The sequence below is a fragment of the Lepidochelys kempii genome, chromosome 6 (assembly GCF_965140285.1).
Source record: "Lepidochelys kempii isolate rLepKem1 chromosome 6, rLepKem1.hap1, whole genome shotgun sequence".
NCBI classification, from domain to species: Eukaryota; Metazoa; Chordata; order Testudines; family Cheloniidae; genus Lepidochelys; species Lepidochelys kempii.
This window is the reverse complement of record NC_136385.1, coordinates 64,128,167-64,151,180: the sequence shown is the minus strand read 5'-3', so window position 1 is coordinate 64,151,180 and position 23,014 is coordinate 64,128,167. Positions and strand designations below refer to the sequence as shown.

The 23,014-nt window shown below is 42.6% G+C and overlaps 1 protein-coding gene across 5 annotated transcripts in view; it reads right to left on the bottom strand.

The window, feature by feature from the left end:
* ZFYVE26 (zinc finger FYVE-type containing 26) overlaps positions 1 to 23,014 on the bottom strand; it is a 70,529-nt gene that overhangs the window by 26,622 nt on the left and 20,893 nt on the right. For all 5 annotated transcript variants that reach the window (XM_073348397.2, XM_073348400.2, XM_073348398.2 and 2 more), the window contains 11 exons: positions 19,634 to 19,832; positions 18,813 to 19,076; positions 18,491 to 18,610; positions 16,475 to 16,639; positions 14,935 to 15,162; positions 12,792 to 12,897; positions 9,053 to 9,792; positions 8,683 to 8,879; positions 7,856 to 7,960; positions 7,211 to 7,333; positions 4,989 to 5,165 (listed from right to left, as the gene is read on the bottom strand). In XM_073348397.2, the coding sequence (XP_073204498.1) occupies positions 4,989 to 5,165; positions 7,211 to 7,333; positions 7,856 to 7,960; positions 8,683 to 8,879; positions 9,053 to 9,792; positions 12,792 to 12,897; positions 14,935 to 15,162; positions 16,475 to 16,639; positions 18,491 to 18,610; positions 18,813 to 19,076; positions 19,634 to 19,832 (2,424 nt within the window). The remainder of the gene's footprint in view (positions 1 to 4,988; positions 5,166 to 7,210; positions 7,334 to 7,855; positions 7,961 to 8,682; positions 8,880 to 9,052; positions 9,793 to 12,791; positions 12,898 to 14,934; positions 15,163 to 16,474; positions 16,640 to 18,490; positions 18,611 to 18,812; positions 19,077 to 19,633; positions 19,833 to 23,014) is intronic.

The following is a 23,014-nucleotide window of genomic DNA, read 5'->3' as shown; positions in this document are numbered from 1 at the left end:
CTGTACTTGAAAACTGTTATGTCCCCTCTCAGTCTTCTCCAGACTAAACAAACCCAATTTTTTCAATCTTCCCTCATAGGTAATGTTTTCTAGACCTTTAATCATTTTTGTTGCACTTCTCTGGATTTTCTCCAATTTGTCCACATCTTTCCTGAAATGTGGCACCCAGAACTGGACTCCACCATTTGATGCCCAATCAGTTTGGAGTACAGCAGAAGAATTACTTCGTGTGTCTTGCTTACAACACTCCTGCTAATACATCTCAGAATGAGGTTTGCTTTTTTTTTTGCAACAGTGTTACACTTTTGACTCATATTTAGCTTGTGAATCCACTATGACCCTCAGATTTTTTTCTGCAGTACTCCATCCTAGGCAGTCATTTCCCATTTTGTATGTGCAATTGACGATTCCTTCCACAGTGGATAAAAATCAATGTTTTTTTAAAATAAAATTTAAAAAAAAATGGATTTTTTTTATTTAAAACAGATTTTTTTTGATAAAATGCTTTTTGAGGGAAAAAAACCTATCTAAAATACTTTTTAATTATTATATTTATATATATTATATATATATATTATAGTTCAAAGATATCTTATCATGGAAAAAGGATTATAAATTCTAATTCTATAGTATGAGGCAATATATTCATGAAAAGTTTTGTAAATAAGTTCCAATAGTTCATTATTAGGGACCCAATCTTATGGGGTTCCAGGGGCTTTTGTATAGATTTAGATTAATTTTTCTATATCCAATGGGACTCAGTGCTCAGTCTAGAAGATACCATCAGAGATGCTTAGTTTTGCAGTTCTCAAACTGTGGATTTGTGTCTCCAGAGATCACATGCTTGTTAACAGTGAAAATGTTTTAAAATAAATAAATAAATATATAGAGGTGGGAAATAACAGACCTCAACCCTATTGTCCATCTGCAAATTTGTGTACACAGAGTCAATCCCTTACACTCTCTAAAAGTGCAAAGTTTCAAAAAGTTCAATGAACAGAAAGATTGTTGGGGGCAGAATAGATCTGGACAAGGAGAAGAAGTCTGGAGATAAATGTGAGAAGGGAGGGACAGGCAGTAGAAACAAAAGTGAAACTGTTTGAGCAGCATATTCCAGAAGTCTTGAGGTCTCTGAGTGTATCCTTCACTGATTTGAGATCTACCATACCATTCTCTCACTAGAAGGGAAAACCCATAATGGCAGCAGGCCATAAAAGAGACCCAGTTTGGGAATATTTTAATCAAGTTCCTCTACCTGCGGGTAAGACAGGCATGCATGCAAAATGCAAACAGTGCAACAAAGAAATGCAAGGCCTGGTTGCCCGAATGAAACAACATCATGAGAAGTGTTCTTTCTCAGGAGGACGCTGCGTTGAAGATGATGAAAGGAACATGTCTGAACATGCAGGATCTTCAGGTTGGTAAACTTTTGTATTTCATACTTCTTTCTTAAGGATTGCCTGCCTTCCTTCTGGACTATTCTTAAATTCTCATGTTTGAGCAAAAAATATAGTTGTTACCCTGCGGTACAATCATTTTAGATGCAGCTGTGATAAAAAATAAATAGCTGAAATAGGCAGATCTTCCTTTTCCAATTTGACCTTTAAAGTAGTACTGAGTGTCAGTGAATGCAATGAGTAATACTAAATGAGCAGTATGGTAATAATAAATAACTGAATTGACTTATTTTGTTTAGGAGAATCCATCCTCAATATACAGGATTCTGAAGACTATCCACCTTCAAGATCACCATCATTTTCTATAGTTTCAGAGCTAACTGTCAATTATAGTATTTCAGTCACATCATGTAGGTCACATAGCCACACTGTATCACCTATAGCAAAAAGAAAAGAAAAAAAATCTCCATCATCCAGAAACAACCATAGATAAGTTTGTGATAAGAACCAGCAGATTACAAAAAGAGGTAATTGATGAAAAAATCACCTGGTTTGTTTATGCAACAAACTTTTTTTTCCGTATGATTGAGAACCCATACTTCATTAACATGGTTCAGTTATTAAGACCAGGATACAGTCCACGCAACAGAGCAGATGTTGCAGACAAATTGCCGGATAAAGTGTATGAAAGAGAAATTGAGCAGTGTGCAAAAGGTCTAGACAGTAAAATTGTTAACCTGAGTCTTGATGGGTGGAGCAATGTCCACAATGATCCTGTTGTATGTGCTTGTGTCACAACAGAAGAAGGGAATATCTTCCTTACAGAAACAATTGATACATCAGGAAATGCACACACAGCAGAATACTTACAAGTAGCAGTAAAAGCTATAACACACTGAAAAAAAATTCAAATGTCTAGTACGCAGCTTGGTCACAGACAATGCTGCAAATTTATCCAAGATGAGAAGAAATTTAGAAGAGAGCGAGGAGTGTCCCAAGCTAACAACATAGGGTTGCAGTGCTCATTTGATGCACCTCCTAGCCAAAGACTTCAGCGTTCCAGAAATAAAGGCTAATGTTGTTGAAATTGCAAAATACTTCTGTAACAACCACTTTGCAAGAGCTGCTCTGAAAAAAGTGGGGGGAACCAAGCTAACTCTCCCACAAGATGTGCGATGGAACTCAGCAGTGGACTGTTTTGAGCACTGTATCAAGAACTGGCCTAATCTGACGACAGTTTGTGAACAAAATCGTGAAAAAAAAATAGATGGCACTGTCATAGCCAAAGTTCTCAACGTTGGGCTTAAGAGAAATGTTGAACATATGCTGAGTACCCTGAAGCCTGTTTCTGTAGCCTTGAACACAATGCAGGGAAATAGCTGTTTTATTGCTACGCTGTTGAAATTTGGAAGGAACTGAGTGAGATCTTAAAAAGAGAAATATGCAATGACAGAGTTAAATTACAAGCATTAAAAAAAACGAATGGGACAAGCACTATCTCCAGCTCATTTTCTTGCAAATATTCTCAATACTCGATACCAGGGTCAAACCTTAACTGCTGAAGAAGAGGAGTTGGCTAGGACATGGACATCCAGCAATCATCCCTCCATAATGCCAACTACAATAAACTTCAGAGATAAGGTGAACTATTCAAGAAATATATGTTTGCTGATGATGTTTTAATAAAAATCACTGGTGTAAATCACTTAAGCACTTGGATTCTGGGACCGTTGACGTGATAATCTCACTTTTAAGAGGAGTAGCTTTTTCTGCCAGTGTAGAAAGAATATTTTCTTCCTTTGGACTAATTCATTCCAAATTGAGAAATCATTTGGGACCTGAAAAAGCAGGAAAGCTTGTTTTTCTTTTCCAGATTATGAACAAAGAGGAAAATTAAGGTAAAGACAATTGAGTTAGCTGCAGAAGCCAATATTTTAAGTTTCTCATGTTGACCTGGCTGACATATTTAAAAAACAAAAAATTAAAGAGACTATTTCATTTAACTATTTTAGTTAAAAACAATTTTAACGAAAACAAACCTGATTTTAAAAAACTTGAATGTTTAACTAAATTTAAATATTCATATTCTTGTTTTGTTAAATTATTATACATTTGCTGTTGAAGAAAAAAATCCAGAATACATAACATTGTTGTTTTAGTTAAATAAAACAATTTAAATGTCAGTCTGGTGATGGTCTCCTCCTAATACAGCATGGCAAGAAAATCCTCCAAATATTATGATTAACCTGTTGAATTGAAGATAGTTCACCTCCCAACGACTTCATAAATATCTGCTTCAATTACCTTTGGTAAATAAAATAACCAAACAATCATTCATTTTCTGATATAGCTGTAAATCTAATCTGAAAAGTTTTCAAAATAAATCACTTAAAAATGTATAGTGTGTACCTTCTAAAAATGAAACCTACATCTATCTCTGAGTTGTGAAGAATATGTATTAAGGTTATAAGAACCAACAAGAATGCACTTTTATGTAGAAATCTATGCTTAAATCGAGTCTTCCTGACTAGTGATTTAAATCAAATCCACCCTGGTTCCTTCCTAAGTGAAGTACTCTGCATTTGTCCTTATTGAATTTCATCCTATTTACTTCAGACCATTTCTCCAGTTTGTCCAGATCATTTTGAATTTTAATCCTATCCTCCAAAGCACTTGCAAACCCCCCACCCTCCCCCCCATATACACACTTGGTTTTGTCTGTAAACCTTTTTAAGTGTACTCTCTATGCCATTATCTAAATCACTGATGAAGATATGGAACAGAAGCAGACCAGAATTGATCCCTGTGGGACCCCACTTGATATGCCCTTCCAGCTTGACTGTGAACCACTGATAACTACTCTCTGGGAATGGTTTTCCAACCACTTATTTATCCACCCTATAGTAGCTCCATCTAGGCTGTATTTCCCTAGTTTGTTTATGAGAAAGGCATGCGAGACAGTATCAAAAGCCTTACTAAAGTCAAGATATACCACATCTACTGCTTCCTCCCTATCCACAAGGCTGGTTACTCTGTCAAAGAGAGCTACTAGATTGGTTTGACATGATTTGTTCTTGTCAATTCCATGCTGACTGTTACTTATCACCTTATTATCTTCTGGGTGTTTGCAAATTGATTGCTTAATTATTTGCTCCATTATCTTTCCGAGTACTGAAGTTAAACTGACTGGTCTGAAATTCCCCTGGTCCTCCTTATTTCCCTTTTTATAGATGGGCACTATATTTGCCCTTTTTCCAATCCTGTGGAATCCCCCTTCCTGTCGAATCCCCCTTCCCATCCTGTGCTGACTATTCTCTGCTTTCAATAGCCCATAGAGTCCCAAGGCTGCTCTGATGATCCTGGAAGCCCCAAAAGCCCCAAAATTCAGCGTATACAATTTTGGCCTCCTTCTCCTCTCACCTCCAGTTTATACACTTGGTTCAGATAAATACTGAGAATTGGTACCTGGGTCTCCCACTGGTACTGCAGAATTCTCCTCTCAGGTCTACCGCCGAGTGCTTGTAGAATTAGTATGTATTACTGTAAATGCAGAATGTAGTGAAGCAGCTGGGATTCTATGGCTTTGCTCACCTTTGATCCCATGTAGAGAGCCTGGATTTCGTTATGGCGTGTAGCTGTCAGGTACTTGTAGAAGTGGGTAGTGAGATAATTGGCTAGGAAGTGAGAGGCTGCCAAGCTGGGATGCTTGTCAAGAGACTGTTCGCTTATCACAAGGCGCATATCAGAGTCTTCTATTCTTTCTAAAAGCTACAAAAGCCAAGAGAAAAATATGCAGACGATCCTGATTACATGGCAGGGAAAGGCCCCTTAGCTCAGCTAGTCCATTTACCTTGGATGGAACATGCTACTTCCCCCTACACTAGTCTTTCAGGCATTTTATCTAAACTGCAACAACCTCTTAAAGTACATGACGGTGTTTTAGTCACCTCTATGTGCATATCACTGCACTGCCTAACTGCCCCCAACTTAATGATCTATGATCAAGGACAGGTTCCTAACAATTAAAAATAAATAGATGTATTGCAAGTTAAATTAAATGAACAGGAAGTGAAATATAGAAGACCAAGAATAAAGAGTCAAATACTGAATCATCAAGAAGACCCTTTTGTTAATATGTAAGGACTCTAAAGTTCTCTGTAAGAGGACACTTAATTTCACTCTCTCTGTGTGTTACGAAAACAACACTCCCATGATTATTCAACCCAAAAGAATTTTGCTTTCACACTTCATTAAGTCAAGGCAGCAATGAAACCAGATTGGTCAGTTCCACTTCCTGGTTCTTCTGCACTAGCAGCACAAGAATGTTCCATTATAGTTTCTAACGTTGAATCCAAACCAAGAAACCACACATATTCATTAAAAAAAGCCATGAAAACGTTTTTGTTATTAAGATTTTGCAAAATCCTTTTTTCCCCATAGAACTTAAAATCTGGGCCTCATAGTATCCTTTAAAAGAAGCTTGCTTTATTAACTAACACACACACACACACACACGAACCAGAACACTAGCAAAAGAAGAAGGTTTTGCTAGGACCTAGGGCATGTCTGCACTAGAAACTTAAGTCAATGTATGTTAAGTCGACTTAGAATCACTGCAGTAATCACTGCAGCATTTCATGTCCACACTACCCTCCTTCTGTTGGTGGCGTGTATACTTACCAGGAGCGCTTCCACAGATTAAGGGGGGGGGGGGCGGCTGAGAACCTGGGCTCTTGGCTCCCCATCGCTGGAAGCCCGGCTTTGTCCCCTGGGCTCCCAACAGGGAGCTACGCACCCAGAGTCCAAGCAGCTCCGAGCTTATAGTGGGGAGCAGGGCACATGCAGCTCGGCTGGTAGCAGGAAACCCGGGGGGCAACCAGGCTCTAGCTGGAGCCCCACACCCGCCCTGGGATGACTGCCCAGCTTCCTCGTCAATTTCATAGCTCCAAACTGTAGCTGTGAAATTGTCAAGAATGACAGCCAACAGCCAATACAAGTTAAACAGTGTCTACACAGACACTGTGTCACCCTGACTACACTGACGCCTCTCGTGGAGGTGGAGTTTTTAATGTCTGTGTAGTAGGGCACTTACATACTACAGCCTTGCTTCTGCCCACGTACTCGAACATAAAGTAGGTTGACATAAGCTGCCTTACATGGACCTAACTCTGTAGTGTAGGCCAAGCCCTAGTGGCCATCAAAAGTGTTCTTTAAAACGAGTTGCCAAAATGCAGCATAGGGACCAAATGTGCCCCATGTAGACAAGTCTTATGGTATTTAGTGTTTTTCTTGAAGCCCCAACTTCAGAATCTTAGCTTTCATTTAGGAAAAAAAAAAATTGTTGCCCTCGTGGTTAAAGAGAAGAGACAGAAAAGATGACCCCTAAAGACTTGAAACCTAACTATCTAGCAAATAAGAACCTAAAATGTGTTACTTTTGAAGTGTCATGATTCACGAGATTAGTTTAAAAATGTTTGTGGTCTGTCATGTTTTTCGAATGCTTGGGCTTGGCAATACTGTTGGTCCACAATGTGTGAAAGTTGTCTAAACCTCAGTGTAGAGGACAAGACTAAAGGTCTCTGCAGACAACATTCCACTTTGATCAAAGTGGCCTGGCAGTATTGCGTGTTGAGACCTGTCGTCTGTACAGGTTGACTCTTTGTAACAATGAGTTCAGCTGCAATCTACATTTATGCAGCCAAGGCTTCCAGCAAGTAACCTAACTTAGGGCTGCAATAGCAGCATTTGCGTACCCTTGTTTACCAGCAACCTACCCTTTGAAGATAGCAAGGCAAAAACAGCCCTCTGGTTACCTGCAAAGCCTTTTCAGTGTCTCCCATTTCCAGCAAGTGCAGGAGGTGCTCCTGGTGAAGACTGATCAAGTGTTCTTTTGGGACAGGGTATAAGTGACCCCATTCTTCACACAACTCATAATCCTAAGGAGAAGGAAGGCAAACAACAACTCCCTTCATTATGGCTATTCTTGCCCATGCTCTGATTAACATTTCAAGGTCAGCTCAGTAGACTTACAGTACTCTTTCCACCAGCAAGAAATAGTTACAACTCCAGGGTTGGACACTCACTGCATGCTGCTTATTCTTCCAAGCATTTAGAAAAACTCACCTAGCTTTGCCTCTCTTTGGTAAGGACAGCATGTTAGTTACATACAGGTCACCTAAGAGAGTCACTCCTTGTCGGATTACTGAGGTAGAATGGAAGAAATGGGTTATGTATGGGAATAAAATTAGGACAAAACTATGGGGGTGCTTGGTTTTCATTTAAATCCTGACATTAAACAAGGATTCCTATTAGCTTCTGCAATACACAATTTATTAAGAGGTTTTTTTCTTGCCCTGTGAACTCTGTTGAAACAAGCATCTATAAACATTGCTTAACAAAATGTAGTAGTGCCACCATTTTCTAATTTTTAAACACAAAAGCCATGTAAGATGCCATACCTTTGCCTCCAGAATAACACTCATGATGGCCTGGGGATCATCAATGCAGGCTTCTTTCAGGTCTTGCCAGTCATTCCACGTTGGGACATCTTGCAAATTCAAAATCTAATAAAATAAAATGTTAGTTTCTATGAATGATTGTATTGAACAATATTTCTTCAGACCCATCACCAGGCCCAGGCAGATAGCTGAACTGGTTGCATCAGGAGTTAGCCCAAGCCAGGAAACTACATTTATCATAATAGAAAGGGTCTGGGAATCCTAGGTGATGCACTTCAATTTCAAGAGGACTAGATGAAAAGATTCTATCACAGAGGCCTAAACCCATTAACATATATCTGTCTGAAGAGATTGCTGATAGAGTTCCAAGAGACAACGCAGCACCAGTTATGCTATGAATAGGCCAAACCTACTGGATAAGCAGGCAAGAATCTGGATTCCTCAACTACTTAGGCTTGTAAAACTGGGGTTGAAAATTCAAACAAGAATAAGTTCTCTTGGAAAGTTTCCAGTGATTGCTGCCTCTGTGCAGGTTGGAGGAAAAAGAGACCCTGAAAGAATGGACTCAAGTTCTTTGGATTTTTTTGCGCTTTTGTCTCCAGTCTTCTCTGGAAGAAAAGTACAGAGGCAACTGGAAAGGAAAAATTATGGATGAGGGAAGGAGAGAGTTAACCTGACATTTCAGCACTTTCAGAATGTGGACGAGATTTAAATTTTGGATAAGGGCTTGGGGAGGATGTTTTATGTGCCAAAGAGAACCAAGGGTTAAAGAAGTATTTAGGCAAATATACTCCATACCTAGTTACTTAATAAAATGGCTTTTGTACCTTTTGATAAACCTGCAGTTCTCCTGTTTTGCTCTGCAGATCAGACTTCAGTTCTTCAGTTATGCCAGGATCACAGATGCAGTAAGCTAGGATTTCCAGACAAGCCTCAAGGGGCCACCTGTCCACGCAGTGCAGGGCCAATCTACTTCTCAACATTGCATCCTTCACTGGGAACAGATACTGCCAACCATCCTTATCTGTGAAAAGAAAAGCTACTAGCATGAAGCCCAGCTTCTATGCTTTGGGGAAACAGGGAGAGGAGAGAAAAGAATTTCCATTCTTTGAATCTGCCCACAGATCACCAGATCAGTCCCCAATTTCCAATCCCTATCTGAGATCGTACACTATAAAGAAAACTTATTCCCTTTACCGTCAGCAGTTGCACAGCTCAGCACAGCATCCCTCACGCTGGTCAGCTCCTCCATATCCTGACTGTACAGGTCCAAGACCGTCAGGGCTCTGGGCCAGTCCTTTGCAGCGAGCGCTTGCTCAAAGACTTCCATTAATACCTCGACAGCCATGGCAGAATGCAAGCCCAAGAGGACAAGCGACATGTACGGTTTGCCACAGAGGCCACTAACCAAACCACTACCCTCCTCCTGGGGATCCTGAAGTGGCTCAGACATGGTGAGAAGAAAATTCTCCAGTATCAAGAACTCCTTCAGTAATGTCTCACACTCTTTGGAAATCTGCTCCAGGCCCAAGGGGACCTCCCTCTTGCCCCGAAATTCCATCCATGACAGGCTTGGTTTGGGGACCTTCTGTATCTTGGATGCACAGAGACATGCCACAGTGGCCATTAGCTTTGACTGACACTTCAGGAAGGCCAGGGAAGAGGCAGTGAGTGAGTGCTGGTTCAAGTCAGCCAGGGAGGAAGACGGCTGAGTAGAATCCTCCTCAGAGTCCATAGCTGGATTGTGGATAGGTATCTCAACATCTGGCAAACAATGGTAGGCATGAAGATGTGCTAGGCTGCTGATGTTAGTCAAAAGAGACCTGGTCTGGCTGCTTTGCCTGGCACTGCACAAGGACAGTGGCTCACAACAACAGTTAATGATAACTTGCTGCACATTTAAGTTCAACTCTTCTTTTGCCAACAGTGAAGAGAGCCTGGAGGAGTGAAAACAGCACCAATTTAGCAGGTGCACGTGCATATTATCTTGCACTTACACAGGATCTCAAGAAGTATTACAAACATTAACAGTCCTCCGAGGTATGTACTATCCTCTTTAACAGGGGAAAATGACACACAGAGGTTGTGTATTGCCGAACATCACTTAGATTCAAGCAGCAGAGCTCTGAAGAGTCCCAGCAGCTATTTCTCTGCTCTTACCAATAGGCAACATGGCCTGAAAGTGAGCATCTACCTTATTAATTAAAAAAAAAAAGGCACTCCCAAGTCAGGCTTAATATCCTTTGCAACAGCTGCGTGTGAATGAGAATCACCAGGATTATGCACCTAATCCTATGTATAACCTTATAACAGTATATTTCGCTCCAAATTTGGAGTAAGGAAGGAACGTCCCCCAGTAAAGGGTGACAATGGAGACGCTGGGGTGTTTTCCACCTCTCTCTAGGACATCAAACAGGGAGTATAATTAAGAAGCAGGTGGGCCCATACTATCCATTTCCTCAGCTCCTTTCCATTGCCTATATTTCTGTGAACTGTAAGTTTCCTGCAGATAAAGCCATTAAAATGAATAGCCTGACAATCCATCCCACCCTGTAACTAAACCCTGCATTTATTCCTCTGTTTTTGGAGGGAGACTGAGAAGGATCCCCTAGGATCCTGCTGACAGAGTCATATCAGCCTCCCCCACACCAAAGTGCTGGGCACAGCCTTTCTGGAGCTAGTGGATTCCATTCCAAGGGGGGGGGGGGAAGGGGAGAGAGGAGGAATTTGAGAACAAAGCGAAGTTCCCAGCTCTAGCAGCTGCAGCACTGCCATCCTGGCCAGTCTGCGGAGGTCAGGACCCAGTGACTACCTACCTAGAACAAATGTACTGCGATCTCATTACAGCTCAATTAATGGGGTCTGCCAGGAAACGAATGGGATGGAATATGTAATTTAGCCAGACTACAGAAACTTGCTAAGCACAGAATATCAACTCTCTTTGATAAAGGCCCAACGTAGGGCCTACAACAAGAGGGCTTTCTGGTAATATGATTCACTCCAATTCTTAGTAATCACTCAGAGGCAGATTTACAGTAAAACACAGGGTGCCCCCCAGCAACAGGGGGCCCCAGGGCCAGGCAGCTGTGGGGGCAGAAGCTTGGTCCTGCCGGCTCCTGCTGCAGGCTCCACCTGCACCCACCGACAGCCAAGCTCCCCACTCCCCCGACTCTTCCCCACCTCTTCCCCCAAGCATGCCACGTTCCCGCCCCTCCCTCCCAGTGCTTCCCCCGCCACCAAACAGCTGTTTGCTGGTGCTCAGGTCGCTCCGGGAGGGAGGGGGAAGAGCGAGGCTGCAGCATGCTCATAGGAGGAGGCGGAGAAGAGGCGGGGCCGGGAACTTGGGGAAGAGGGCGGAATCGGGGCAGCGCAGATGCAGACCCTGCATCCCAACCTCCCAGCCTGCTGCTGTATGCTAACTTCCTCCCAGACCTGCACCCCCAGCCCTAAGCCCCCACTCACACCCTAAATCCCAGCCAGACCCCACAGCCCAATGGTTTTTTACAAAGCACTCTTAGCTAACTGTTGTAAAGCGCTTTGGATAACGGTACAAACAATATTTGGAAAAATCATTAAGTGGTCTGCTGAGATCCTCAGCTATTTTCAAGTGGTCTGTGAAAAAATAAGTTAGACTACAAAAACAATCAAGGTACCTCACTTTATTTTTATTTTCTTCCTATTACTTATAGGAGGAGATGGAAGAAAAAAAAGAATGAAAAACGGGAGGGAGCGGAGTGGGGAGATAAGAGAGAAGATTCATTTTCTTGGCTGGGTCCCAAGGAGGAGCCCCAAAAATTAAGCTGAGCACAGGGCCCCACTAACTCTAAATCCGCCACTTTAATCACTTAAATAGTGTGAAAGTGTACAGGGCACTGCTCAGCAGCAGGGCAGTGCCAAAGGTATAACAGATGCCTGCACTGTAGAGTTACAGAATTTGGAAATAGCAGCAAAGATAAAGAGTACATAACAAAATATGAACAGAGGAGGAGCGAGTTTTAAAGCTTAAATGCTTCATGGACCAGCTGTGTGTTTAGGATGTTTCTTGGAGGAAACAGTGGGAATTTATGTAAGTGGGCAAGTGATTCTGGGAAGATGCGTGGCATAGAACTCAAAAATGTAATGACCATTTACCATAAGCTATTACTGGTGGACTGCTCTGGGATTGGTTGTCTTCTGAAACAGACTTAGTAAAATCCAAACATAAATATACAACTTTGTTAAGTTTATTACCCTTTGTGCAAATATCTCCAAATGGTTAAAAATGTAAAATATACAGTAAACACCTGCTGCTCCAACAGCTGCACTAGCCATGGCTCTAGCAGCTAAGAGAACTTCACCCTAAAATTTCATGCAATAAGTCCCTTGTCTGATATACATGGCTCAGGGCAATACCATGAAAGACCCTTCAGTTTGGTCCTCAGTACATAGCGACACTGAACAGCTTATAAAGTATTATCAAATATTGTCTCATTTAACACCTGCTTCAGTTATCTAGTCGCACACTTTCAGTACCAGCCCAATACAGAATTTAGAGATGGAAAACGTGCATTAGATAATCCAATCTACTTGCCTGCCAGTGTAAGATCCATGCCCAGAAGTTCTCAAAAGTGATCTTGGGAAACTATTTTATTTTGTTACATGTATAAGATGTGTGACCACTGTGCCCAGAAGTCAGACAGTTTCGATTTAAAAACCACAAATCCCTGGTGCTCTCAGTTCACTTCCAAATGGCCAGTAGTTGTCTAGATCACAAAATCGTTAAGTTTCACAAATTGCGATCCTCTCTGGCCATCTCATTAGAGAAGCCAGGGACTAACGCTTTCCTCAGATCTAGCAGAAGTCTGCTCTGCAGCTGTTCTAGTCATAGAGGACTTACAGTGCTGCCCAGTTCACGAGCACTAAATTCATCAGTTAAGTATTCATGAAAAACACCAACCTGTCAGGAGGAACTTGTCTCTCAAACAAGAGCAGAGAGAGCAAGTGAGATGGGCTCTGCTGTAGCAGTATGAAAGGGTTCCCCACCTTCACCTCTGCAGTTTGATCTACAAACATAAGAGAGACACATTTAAAAAACAAAACAAAACACTAAATTAATGTATTACACAGACTGAGTTCTAGTCAGCTAATCTGTACACTAGGCCTCTGAAGCCCAGATACTCATAATCACCAAGGCACGAGGGCCAGCAATGAAGCAATTTGGGAACCCAAAGACCTAATTGCTCTGACTGATGTGCCCCACAATCTTTTGCACAATTTGGAGGAGGCATTGCAAGAACCAGCGTAGTGCCTGATGGAGAGCTTCTGACATCTGAGTAAGACCTGGCTGCAAATGGCAGAGCAAATCTGCTTCAGCATGAAAAACACTACAGGGAAAAAGAAAAGGAGTACTTGTGGCACCTTAGAGACTAACCAATTTATTTGAGCATAAGCTTTCGTGAGCTACAGCTCACTTCATCGGATGCATACTGTGGAAACTGCAGAAGACATTATATACACAGAGACCATGAAACAATACCTCCTCCCACCCCACTCTCCTGCTGGTAATAGCTTATCCAAAGTGATCACTCTCCCTACAATGTGCATGATAATCAAGGTGGGCCATTTCCAGCATAAATCAAGTTGCAGCAGGAGATTGTCAGAGTCACAACACATGCACTACTATAGTGATCTGCTTTATTAGAATTCTCTAGACACAGGTTAAATTTATTTTCTCAGCCTATTTTTTGTTTTGCTTGCCTTGAAGTAAGAATTTCTGGTGCTCTTGGGATAATTTCATTGAAACGCAGAGGGTAGCTGTGTAAAGCTTCTTACTTGTACTCGTCCCACAACTTAAAACCTAGCATTAGTAGTAATGCTGTTGGGGAATTTTTTTAATTATGTCAGCAGAGTTTCATTGGCCAGCAATGTGAAAAAAAAAACACACCCTTAACAAACATAACTACACCAACAAAAAACCCCAGTGCAGACACAACTTTACCGATAGAAGAGAGCTTCTGGCAACATAGACAATGTGGTTCAGGGAGATGGTGTTCCTATACTGACAAAAAGAACTGTTGGTGCACACCTATGGCTGAGTCAACACTAGGGGGCTATGCCAGTATAGGCTCTGTAGTGCAGAGGTACCCAGATACACCCCTTCTAAACTATTCTTCCACCTCCTAAAGCAGCAGGAAAACATGGAGCACCACTGGACTATTACCTCACATTTCTCCAGTTATGGAAACTGGAAGTCAATGAGAGGTTGTGTTACAGTGGGGCACAAGTACCTTCCACACATACAGTAACCAGACATGCCAAACCCATGAAAAAAAAAAAAAAAAACCACGCAGAAATTGGACTTGTTTTTGGCTTGATTGGCTTATGAGTTGCTTGTTGGCTAGTTTTTGGATTCTAGCTTGTTGCTTATTTGGCTTGTAGCTTTTTTTTTTTTTTTTTTTTTTGATCGGCTCCCGGCAAGCAGGGGCAAGGGAGGGAGAGAGTCAGGGGTGCACAGCGGGCCCATCACAGTCCCATACTGCATGCCAGGGGGTTCTAATCACAGAGTGTTGGGGTTCTTAGGGATTGGCTTGTTTTGAAATGGGATTAGCTTGATTATTGGCTTATTGTGAAAGTCAGGATGCTTATTTACCACGTAAAAGTTGGCAACTGTGACAGTGACAGGTCCTGATAAAGTGAAAGTCTGAAAAAGGTTCTGTCATCTTCCTTTTTCCTCTACCTCACCGAGGGATGTAACTTTAGAAGGCAGTTTATTGGGAAGCAACTCTTAAACCAGATTTGTGGAGTTCCACATTAGAGCAGCCCAGTGACTCCAGATTAAACTGGCTTGGTTTTTTCTCCTAACCGCCAGCACAATATACTCAGGCTAGGGCTCTTCTGGCTCACGGGGCACTACCACTAAGTGATTCTATGAGAACGTTCTGCCCAGTTACATCTACACAGCCCCATTATCTTCAATGCCCTTGCTACCCACCAAAGAAAACGGAAAGACTCCCATATAGTTGTTTTCCAGAATGGAATCATACTCTAAGAGTTAGATAACGTCACCCTCCTTGTGACAGGCTTCTCAATAGACACGTCACCTAGCTCTGTATTCAGGCTCCGTAGCACAACAGCAGCCAGCGTGTTAATATAATCAAAGAAGCTCTTCACACAGTCCGTCTGCACGCTGCTCACTGGCATGGTCTGAATGTGTTGGTCCAGGGTTTTCAGCAGAAGTTGGATTTGATTACGAACCGGATGTGCCTCCAACTCTGTAGGCTTCAGAGATGCCTGTTCTACCAAGCTGGTGATCAGGCTCCCTTTGGAGTCTAGTAAAAACAAAATTTGATTAGAACTGAAATGCTTAAAAATACAGGTGTGCTGGGACTTCTTCTACCCTAGCAAGTGCGTCCCTCAATTTAGAGATTACTTTCAATGGAAGTTAACAGGAATTACTATACTGGAACAGGCCAACAGCCCCATCTACTCTGGCATCTTGACTGAGCAGCAGAGGAAAGCGTAAACCCCACAAAATGCATCTATTGTGCAATACTGCATTAGTGGTGGGAAAGGATATAGATTTCTTCCTAAACTCAGCTGGTGGCCAACTCTTAAGTCCTGAAGCATGACATTCAAAGAGCACTTACAGTTCTCCTAGCTTTCTGTGAATCAAGATGGCATACAGATTTCCAACCCTTTTATTAAAGCTCTTTAGAAGTCTGATGGGTGAAAAATGTCACGGCTACAAATTAAGAACTTGGAGACTAGGCAGCAATTGTTCCAACACTGGATCAGTTATTCCTAGGAACAACGATCAGCTGATACATAGTTTGACCAATGAACCACTGACACCAAAGTTTTCCTGATGGATACTCTTGTTTACTCTCACCTTACTGGGCAGCAACAACCAAATACAAAGGGAAAAAACAGGAGAAGCAGAACTACCATTTGTTTAACTATCATTTAACACCCAAGTGTTTTGTTTTCATCTAAGCAGACACTGGGAGATTAAAAGTCATATCTGTTTTTAAAACAAAATTTCTTTTTGTATTTTTATCTCAGCTTATTAAAACTGAACATTTAAAAAAATGAATTTACTTTTCATCATTGACATTTTGCTTCTCTCTCTGCTTGAACAAATAGAGCCTAATCAGTTTAACTTTTGCTACTGGTGAGCTTCTCATTTTGGTGCAACAGCTAACTGTTGCAAGGTTTGTATTACAAATGCTTGGGGGGGAGGGGGAGAGGGAGGGGAGTTTAAATCCCCAAAAGAGTGTTTGCATTTACATGTACATGTACATTTGAGGATTTCAATAGCTCAGACATAGGTGAGAGGTTTATTGCAGGAGTGGGTGGGGGTGAGATTCTGTGGCCTGCGTTGTGCAGGAGGTCAGACTACATGATCATAATGGTCCCTTCTGACCTTAATATCTATGAATCTATGTAAGAAAATTCACAACAGCATTGCTACCAATACTAGGTTTTTAAAAACTTATTTTTATATTGTCTAAATTCAGGAACTAAACTACTAGGCTGTATCTCTTTACATCTGTTTTAGAGAGATTTGTTTGTATGTTTTTTTAAACAAGCACAAAGATGGTTGCATGAGTCTTTAATGCTAAGAGAACCCATGAAATTCACCTGGAGAATCTTCAACATCCGTCAGTGTTTGCAGGACTTGATCTAGGTGCTGCGATAAAGCAATGTGATTAGCAATACAGTCCTCAGTCAGAGTTGGGTAGCACATCTGCAGAAGGTCCACAATATTGCATCGAAACTGATTACTTATTTTTTCATCTGAGACCTCTGTTGAGAAACAAAGATCAACAATAATGATAGTTAATAGTGGCCACTAAGTCTTGTGGAATTAAAAGACCCACAGAAAGAGGAGAAGCTTTACACTTCTAGTTAACCAATTCAAAATCAGCACACTTGGGTAAGCCATAGAGATGATGTAGCTGGCAGAGCTAAATTTTCTAGTGGGAATTAAGAGGCCAGAGAAGGAAGTGTAAAAAGCCAAGATAAAAATACCTGTGCTATCATGCCCTCCCAAAGCCAGAGGCACTGTAGTTTAAAGGGTTGACAATTCTGTATTGTATTTAATTGTATCGTCAGTCAACTTTCCATCCTTGGCTTAATTCCTCTCCTGCTAGAGTGCATTCTTCTCTCCCTATCCCCAAGATATTATTTGCATGTCTGTTGCCTGTATTTCTTCTCTCCTCCTCCCTGCACCCAAATCTTTATTTCTCTGCATTGTGTTCTTAAACTTCTTTTCCATGTTTAATGTCTCTCTGCCTCCCCAATGACCATCCCACAGACTATTCATTCTGCTCCCATCTGCCCTTTTAGGGTATGTCTACACTGCAATGTAAGCCCCAGGCTAGTAGAATATGAGTTAACAGATCCCGGGTTTGTTAACATAGGGCTTGAGCGTCTACACTCATTTGTAACCCCAGGTTAGGAATTGTTGTCCCAGCCTCGGGCTCCAGCACATGCATTATGTGGGCCCGAGTCCAAGCACCCATATCCCAGATTTCCTAGCACCCTCCAAAATGTGGCCACTCTAGCCCTTTGTTCATGGTGCAGTGTGGAAACACTTGACTGCACACCAAACTTGATTGTCCAGAGGACAAACTTGATTGTCCAGAGGACATGAGATTGTGGAATACTTTTGGCAGACTCCTTGGATTGAGCCCTCCACCCTTGTGGGGCCCCTGATCCAAGCCCTGGATTAGTGTGATTTGTGTGCAGACAGAAAGGAGGTTAGAGGCTTGAGCCCGAGTTCAAACCCTGGGCTTACTCAGCTTTGTAGACATACCCTTAGGAAGGGGAGTAGAAACTCAATCCCCCTTGCTTCCTGGCTCCCCATCCCCTCCAATCAAACTCCAGCCCTTCTGCTCTCTGGTTCCCATTACCCTTCAATGAAAGAAGCTGTTCTAGTCTTCAGCTCTGCCTTCCCTCCTGAAAAGCTGGTGCTCTCTGGTTCCCTCTCTGGGGAAGGAGCCTGCTGCTTCCAGCCCTCTCTTCCCTAGCCACATGCCCAGCTCAAGTCAGTTTTTCACATCTTGTATGCTGGACTAGATTTTCAAAAAGATCGATGTATGTATGTATATGTGCACCCAAAACTACTCATGCAACAGTCAACCTAATTTGCAGAGAGATGCATGTATGTGCTTCTGAAAGTTTTAGTGCATGCCTGTGCCAAAGAGAAAAACATGAGAAGATTTGATAAATTTTGTCATTTCAAGTTTTAAAAATCAAACATCAAATTTAATCATTTATATTAAGCTCTTTTAGAAGCAGTTCCCAATGGCTTCCGCATCTCAAGCTATTCTATGGCAAGCTATATTTTTCCATGGTGCTTTATGGATATCTTTGGAAGACTCTGTTTAATGAGCAACTACTTAGCTATATTTACTTATCCATTGTGGTAAAGGCCAAACCCAGTTTATGGATTTTCAGTACACCCAAAAAAGTTGCTGATACATTAAACAGATACTCTGCCACAATACAAAGGGAATAGATACCAATTTAGCATACAAAAGAAATTTCAGAAGCAGCATAAAATCTGCACATGTACTCCCTAGCCCCGGAAAAACTAGCAACCAATACAACAAAAACCAAAACCTCAAAACACGCAGAAGGGAAAACACTTACCTGATTTGGATTGTCCTTGCGACATACAAGGATAGTTGAGAATTTTATTTATTTGTTGAAGAACTGCTGGGAAACCCCTTATGCCATCAGAGTGAAGTAGAATGAAGTCAAGTCTGCGGCCTAAAAGCAACATTGGACAAGGGAGGGAAAGCAGGGGTTGAGGATGGAAAACATACATGACAGAGTGATAAGCTTACATAAATCATGTTCTTTCTTTAGAACTCCATCGTTACTATGAATTATAGTTATTTTAAAACTAGATAGAGCATACAAGCATTTTTCCCCAATCCCACACAACTGAATAGAGAAAGGGAAAACCTACCCCTTGTTTCAAAGCTATTATGTAATCGTCTCTCTGCTGTTTCCAACAGCTGTTTGCAGGTTTTCCACTGGTGGCACTGAGTACAAGCTAAGTCAAATGCTGCCATTGCTGAAGGGCTGAGATCTGCCACAACTTCACTCATAGGATCTGTATGCTCCAGCTGGATGCTGCTAGTCCAAAAGTTTTCTTGGAGAGTAGGGACAAGGCTTCCAGAGGTGGCAAGCAACTTATCAGTAACATCCGAGATGGAATAAAATACCATACCTAAACAATCCAGCAAAACATGCAGTTACTGGTTAAACTGAACAAATATTCTATGTCCCATAATGGATAATTCTTTGGTCCTTTACTAATGCAATTCAGCATCTGGTCTGCTTTTTGGACCACTGCTGCACATGGAACAGAGGTTCACACTGAGCTATTCACAAAGATGCCTGGTTAATTTCCCTGAGTGGTTACAGCTAATTTAGAACCCAGCAACAAGACAGTCTGAATAGTTTATTATGTTCTGACAACATGCACCACCTTGTACTCATCAACATTGACTATCATCTATCATGTTGCCCAGATTTACAACTTTGTAAGGTTATTCTGAAGTTCCTCAGTCATCTCCAGTTTTTAAAAGCCTAAATAACTATTACCCATAGATTGTCAGCTCCCTGTTCTCATTTTCTAGGCCATTGATATAGAAAGGCCAGTTTATTCCTCTAAGCAATCATATCATAGTCACCGCTGTATCATCTGAGTTCTTGTTCTTCCTTATTTGTCTTCCACCTCTTAGCCAGATTCCTCATCTCTAATTTGTAGGATTCAATCCTTACCTGCCGCTGCTGCACTCCCAATAGCCTGAAGCGTTGAGCGGCCACTGCCAGATCTCCTGATTCCTCCAATACCATCAGCTGACTGATACACAATTTTATGCTCCACTTTTGCGAGCTCCCGCACCACCTCTTGATAGCGTTCCATGAAAACCAGCTCACCATAGCAAGCCGAAGACTCCAGATTAAACATCAAAGCCACCTGTCACAGGTAATAATGAATGCAAGTAATACCATATTTCAAAATACTGTCTGAAAGGCTACATAACATTTTACTAAACTTACAAAAAAGCCTCAACTTGAGTAATTTCAGCCCACATGGCAATTTTATTCAGAAAGTTATAGATGCCTGAAAACAGGGATTTATAATGGAAGCATTTTTGCAATTATAGCTCTATAGCTCTGCTTGCAGGTGCCATAACACTGGATTTGGATTCACTTTAACAACTCACTTTTAAAGATGTTACAAGACTCCAATATATTGTACATTAAAAAGATGAAGTAGCTAGTCCCACAGTGTAAATTAGTTCTTATCAGCCAGGGAATACCCTCTAAAACATTCTAAAGTTATATTAGCAACCCGCACAACCCTTGCTGTGTGGAACACCGGGGGTTCACCAGTTAAACCCTGTTCCAAGTCCTGTTAACATCAGTGTTGTAGAGACACAAAGTAGCAAAGAAAACAGATCTGTTAGTCCCAGGAGACGAAAATAAAAATACCATGTTTGCTAACTGGAATTGTTTAAGGGCTTGACATTTACCTACTGCCGACACACGGGTAACTATGCAAAAGCACTTGACAATGGCCCTCTCAATCTTAGCCAAGCCACTGCACTTTCTTGAGGATTCAACTGCCAAAATACTTCAGGTCAGTTTTTCAGAAAGACAGCCTGAAAGCTACATACAAAAATGCACATGCAATTGTAACTGAGTGTTGCAATATAGAGGAACAATTGCATGCACACATTGGTTAACTGCACATGTAAATGAGGGGGCTAGGAGTCAATGGCAGACACTTCTGCACACAGACCTTGGGCCTCCTGTTCTGACAGCCTAGCCACAAAACACACCTCCTTCACCTACCCATAAAGCAAGTGTGCCATACATACCAGTCCAAGCCAATAGCTAGGGGACTACAGCGTGCGTTTACATACTACAACTGGGCATGAATGTGGTGGAGTCATGTTCTTTGGATCAGTGACCAAAAAATAGCTTAAATACTGCCTCTCATTCAAGAGTGGTGTTTCACACATGGGCTCCTCACCTTCTCCCTCACCCAACTGGAACACTAAGACCTGGTCTACACTACGGGGTTAGGTCAAACTTAGCCGCGTTATGTTAATTTAAAAATGACTGCATCCACACAACCAACCCCATTCCATCGACCTAAAGGGCTCTTAAAATAGACTTTTGTACACCTCCCTGACAAGGGGAGCAGCGCTAAAATTGCCCTTGCTGGGTCGAACTTGGGGTAGTGCGGACGCAAATCGACAGTATTGGCTTCCAGGAGCTATCCCAGAGTGCTCCATTGTGACTGCTCTGGACAGCACTTTGAACTCCGATGCACTAGCCAGGTACACAGGAAAACCCCCGGGAATTTCTGAATGTTACTTCCTGTTTGGTCAGCACGGCGAACTCAGCAGCACAGGTGACGATGCAGTCCCCCCAGAATTGTAGAGCATAGAATGTTTCTACGCTCCCCCTATCATCTCCGTCCCTGAGGTTATCACAGATTAGAAGGCGAAAAAAACTCGTGATGACATGTTTTCTGAGCTCATGCAGTCCTCCCACACTGATAGGGCACGGCTTAATGCACAGAGGCCAGGAAAGAATTAAGTGAGCGCGAAGAGTAGAGGCAGGATGCGATGCTGAGGCTAATGGGGGAGCAAACGGACACGAAGCGTCTGTTGGAGCTGCAGGAAAGCCAACAAGAGCACAGACCCCTGCTGCATCCACTGTATAACCACCTACCCTCCTCCCCATGTTCCACAGCCTCCTCACCCAGACACCCAAGAACGCTGCGGGGCGGGAGGAGGCTCCGGGCACCCAGCCACTCCACTCCACACCAGAGGATGGCCCAAGCAACAGAAGGCTGTCATTCAAACAGTTTGATTTTTAGTGTGGCTACAATAAGCAATGTGGCCTTGTCCTTCCCTCCTCCCACACTCCAACCCACCCAGGCTACCTTGTCCGTTATCTCTTTTTTTTTTTCTTTCCAATTAATAAAGAAAGAATGCATGGTTTCAAAACAATAGTTACTTTATTTTGAAGGGGGGAGGGTGGTTGGCTTACAAGGAATTAAAATCAACAAAGGGGGCAGGTTTGCATCAAGGAGAAACACACACCACTGTCACACCGAAGCCTGGCCAGTCACGCAACTGGTTTGCAAAGCCTCTCTGATGCGCAACCTGCCTTGCTGTGCTCTTCTAATCGCCCTGGTATCTGGCTGCTCAAAATCGGACGCCAGGTGATTTGCCTCAACCTCCAACCCTGCCATAAATGTCACCCCCTTTGTCTCACAGATATTATGGAGCACACAGCAAGCAGCAACAACAATGGGAATGTTGATTGCGCTGAGGTCTGGCCTAGTCAGCAAACAACGCCAGCAAGCTTTTAAACGTCCAAAGGCACATTCTACCACCGTTCTGCACTTGCTCAGCCTACAGTTGAACTGCTCCTTACTAGTGTCCAGGCTTCATAAGCCATGGGAGCAAGGGGTAGGCTGAGGTAGGTACAACCACGCAGTACTGCCAGCTGAGAGAGCAGCCTGAGGCAGAAGCCTCCAGCTCGCATGATATTCCAGGCGGGACTGAATCTCCATGAGACGAAACTTAAAGAAGAGAATGACCTGGAGTCTCTGGCTCCCATTCGGTGCCCTAAGAGTAGAATAGCCATGTCTGTCCAGGCGCCCCAGATCAACCTCACTGAGGTCTACCAGGAGCACCCAGGAGACATACGACGGCTATCAGTCCTACTGCACCGTCTGCCACGAAGGCAAGGAGCTGCTGCTGTGTAGCAATGCAGTACCACATCTGCCAGCAGCACCCAGGAGAGGTACGGTGACAGTGAGCTGAGCAGGCCCCATGCTTGCCGTGGTACGGCATCTGCATGGGTAACCCAGGAAAAAAAGGCACGAAACAATTGTCTTCCGTTGCTTTCACGGAGCGAGGGGTGGAAGGAGGGAGGGGGGCCTGACGACATGTACCCAAAATCACCTGCGACAATGTTTTTGCCCCATCAGGCATGGGGAGCTTAACCCAGAAATCCAATGGGCATCGAAGACTGCGGGAACTGTGGGATAGCTACCCACAGTGCACCGCTCTGTAAGTCGATGCTAGCCATGGTAGTGAGGATGCACTCTGCTGACTTAATGCACTTAGTGTG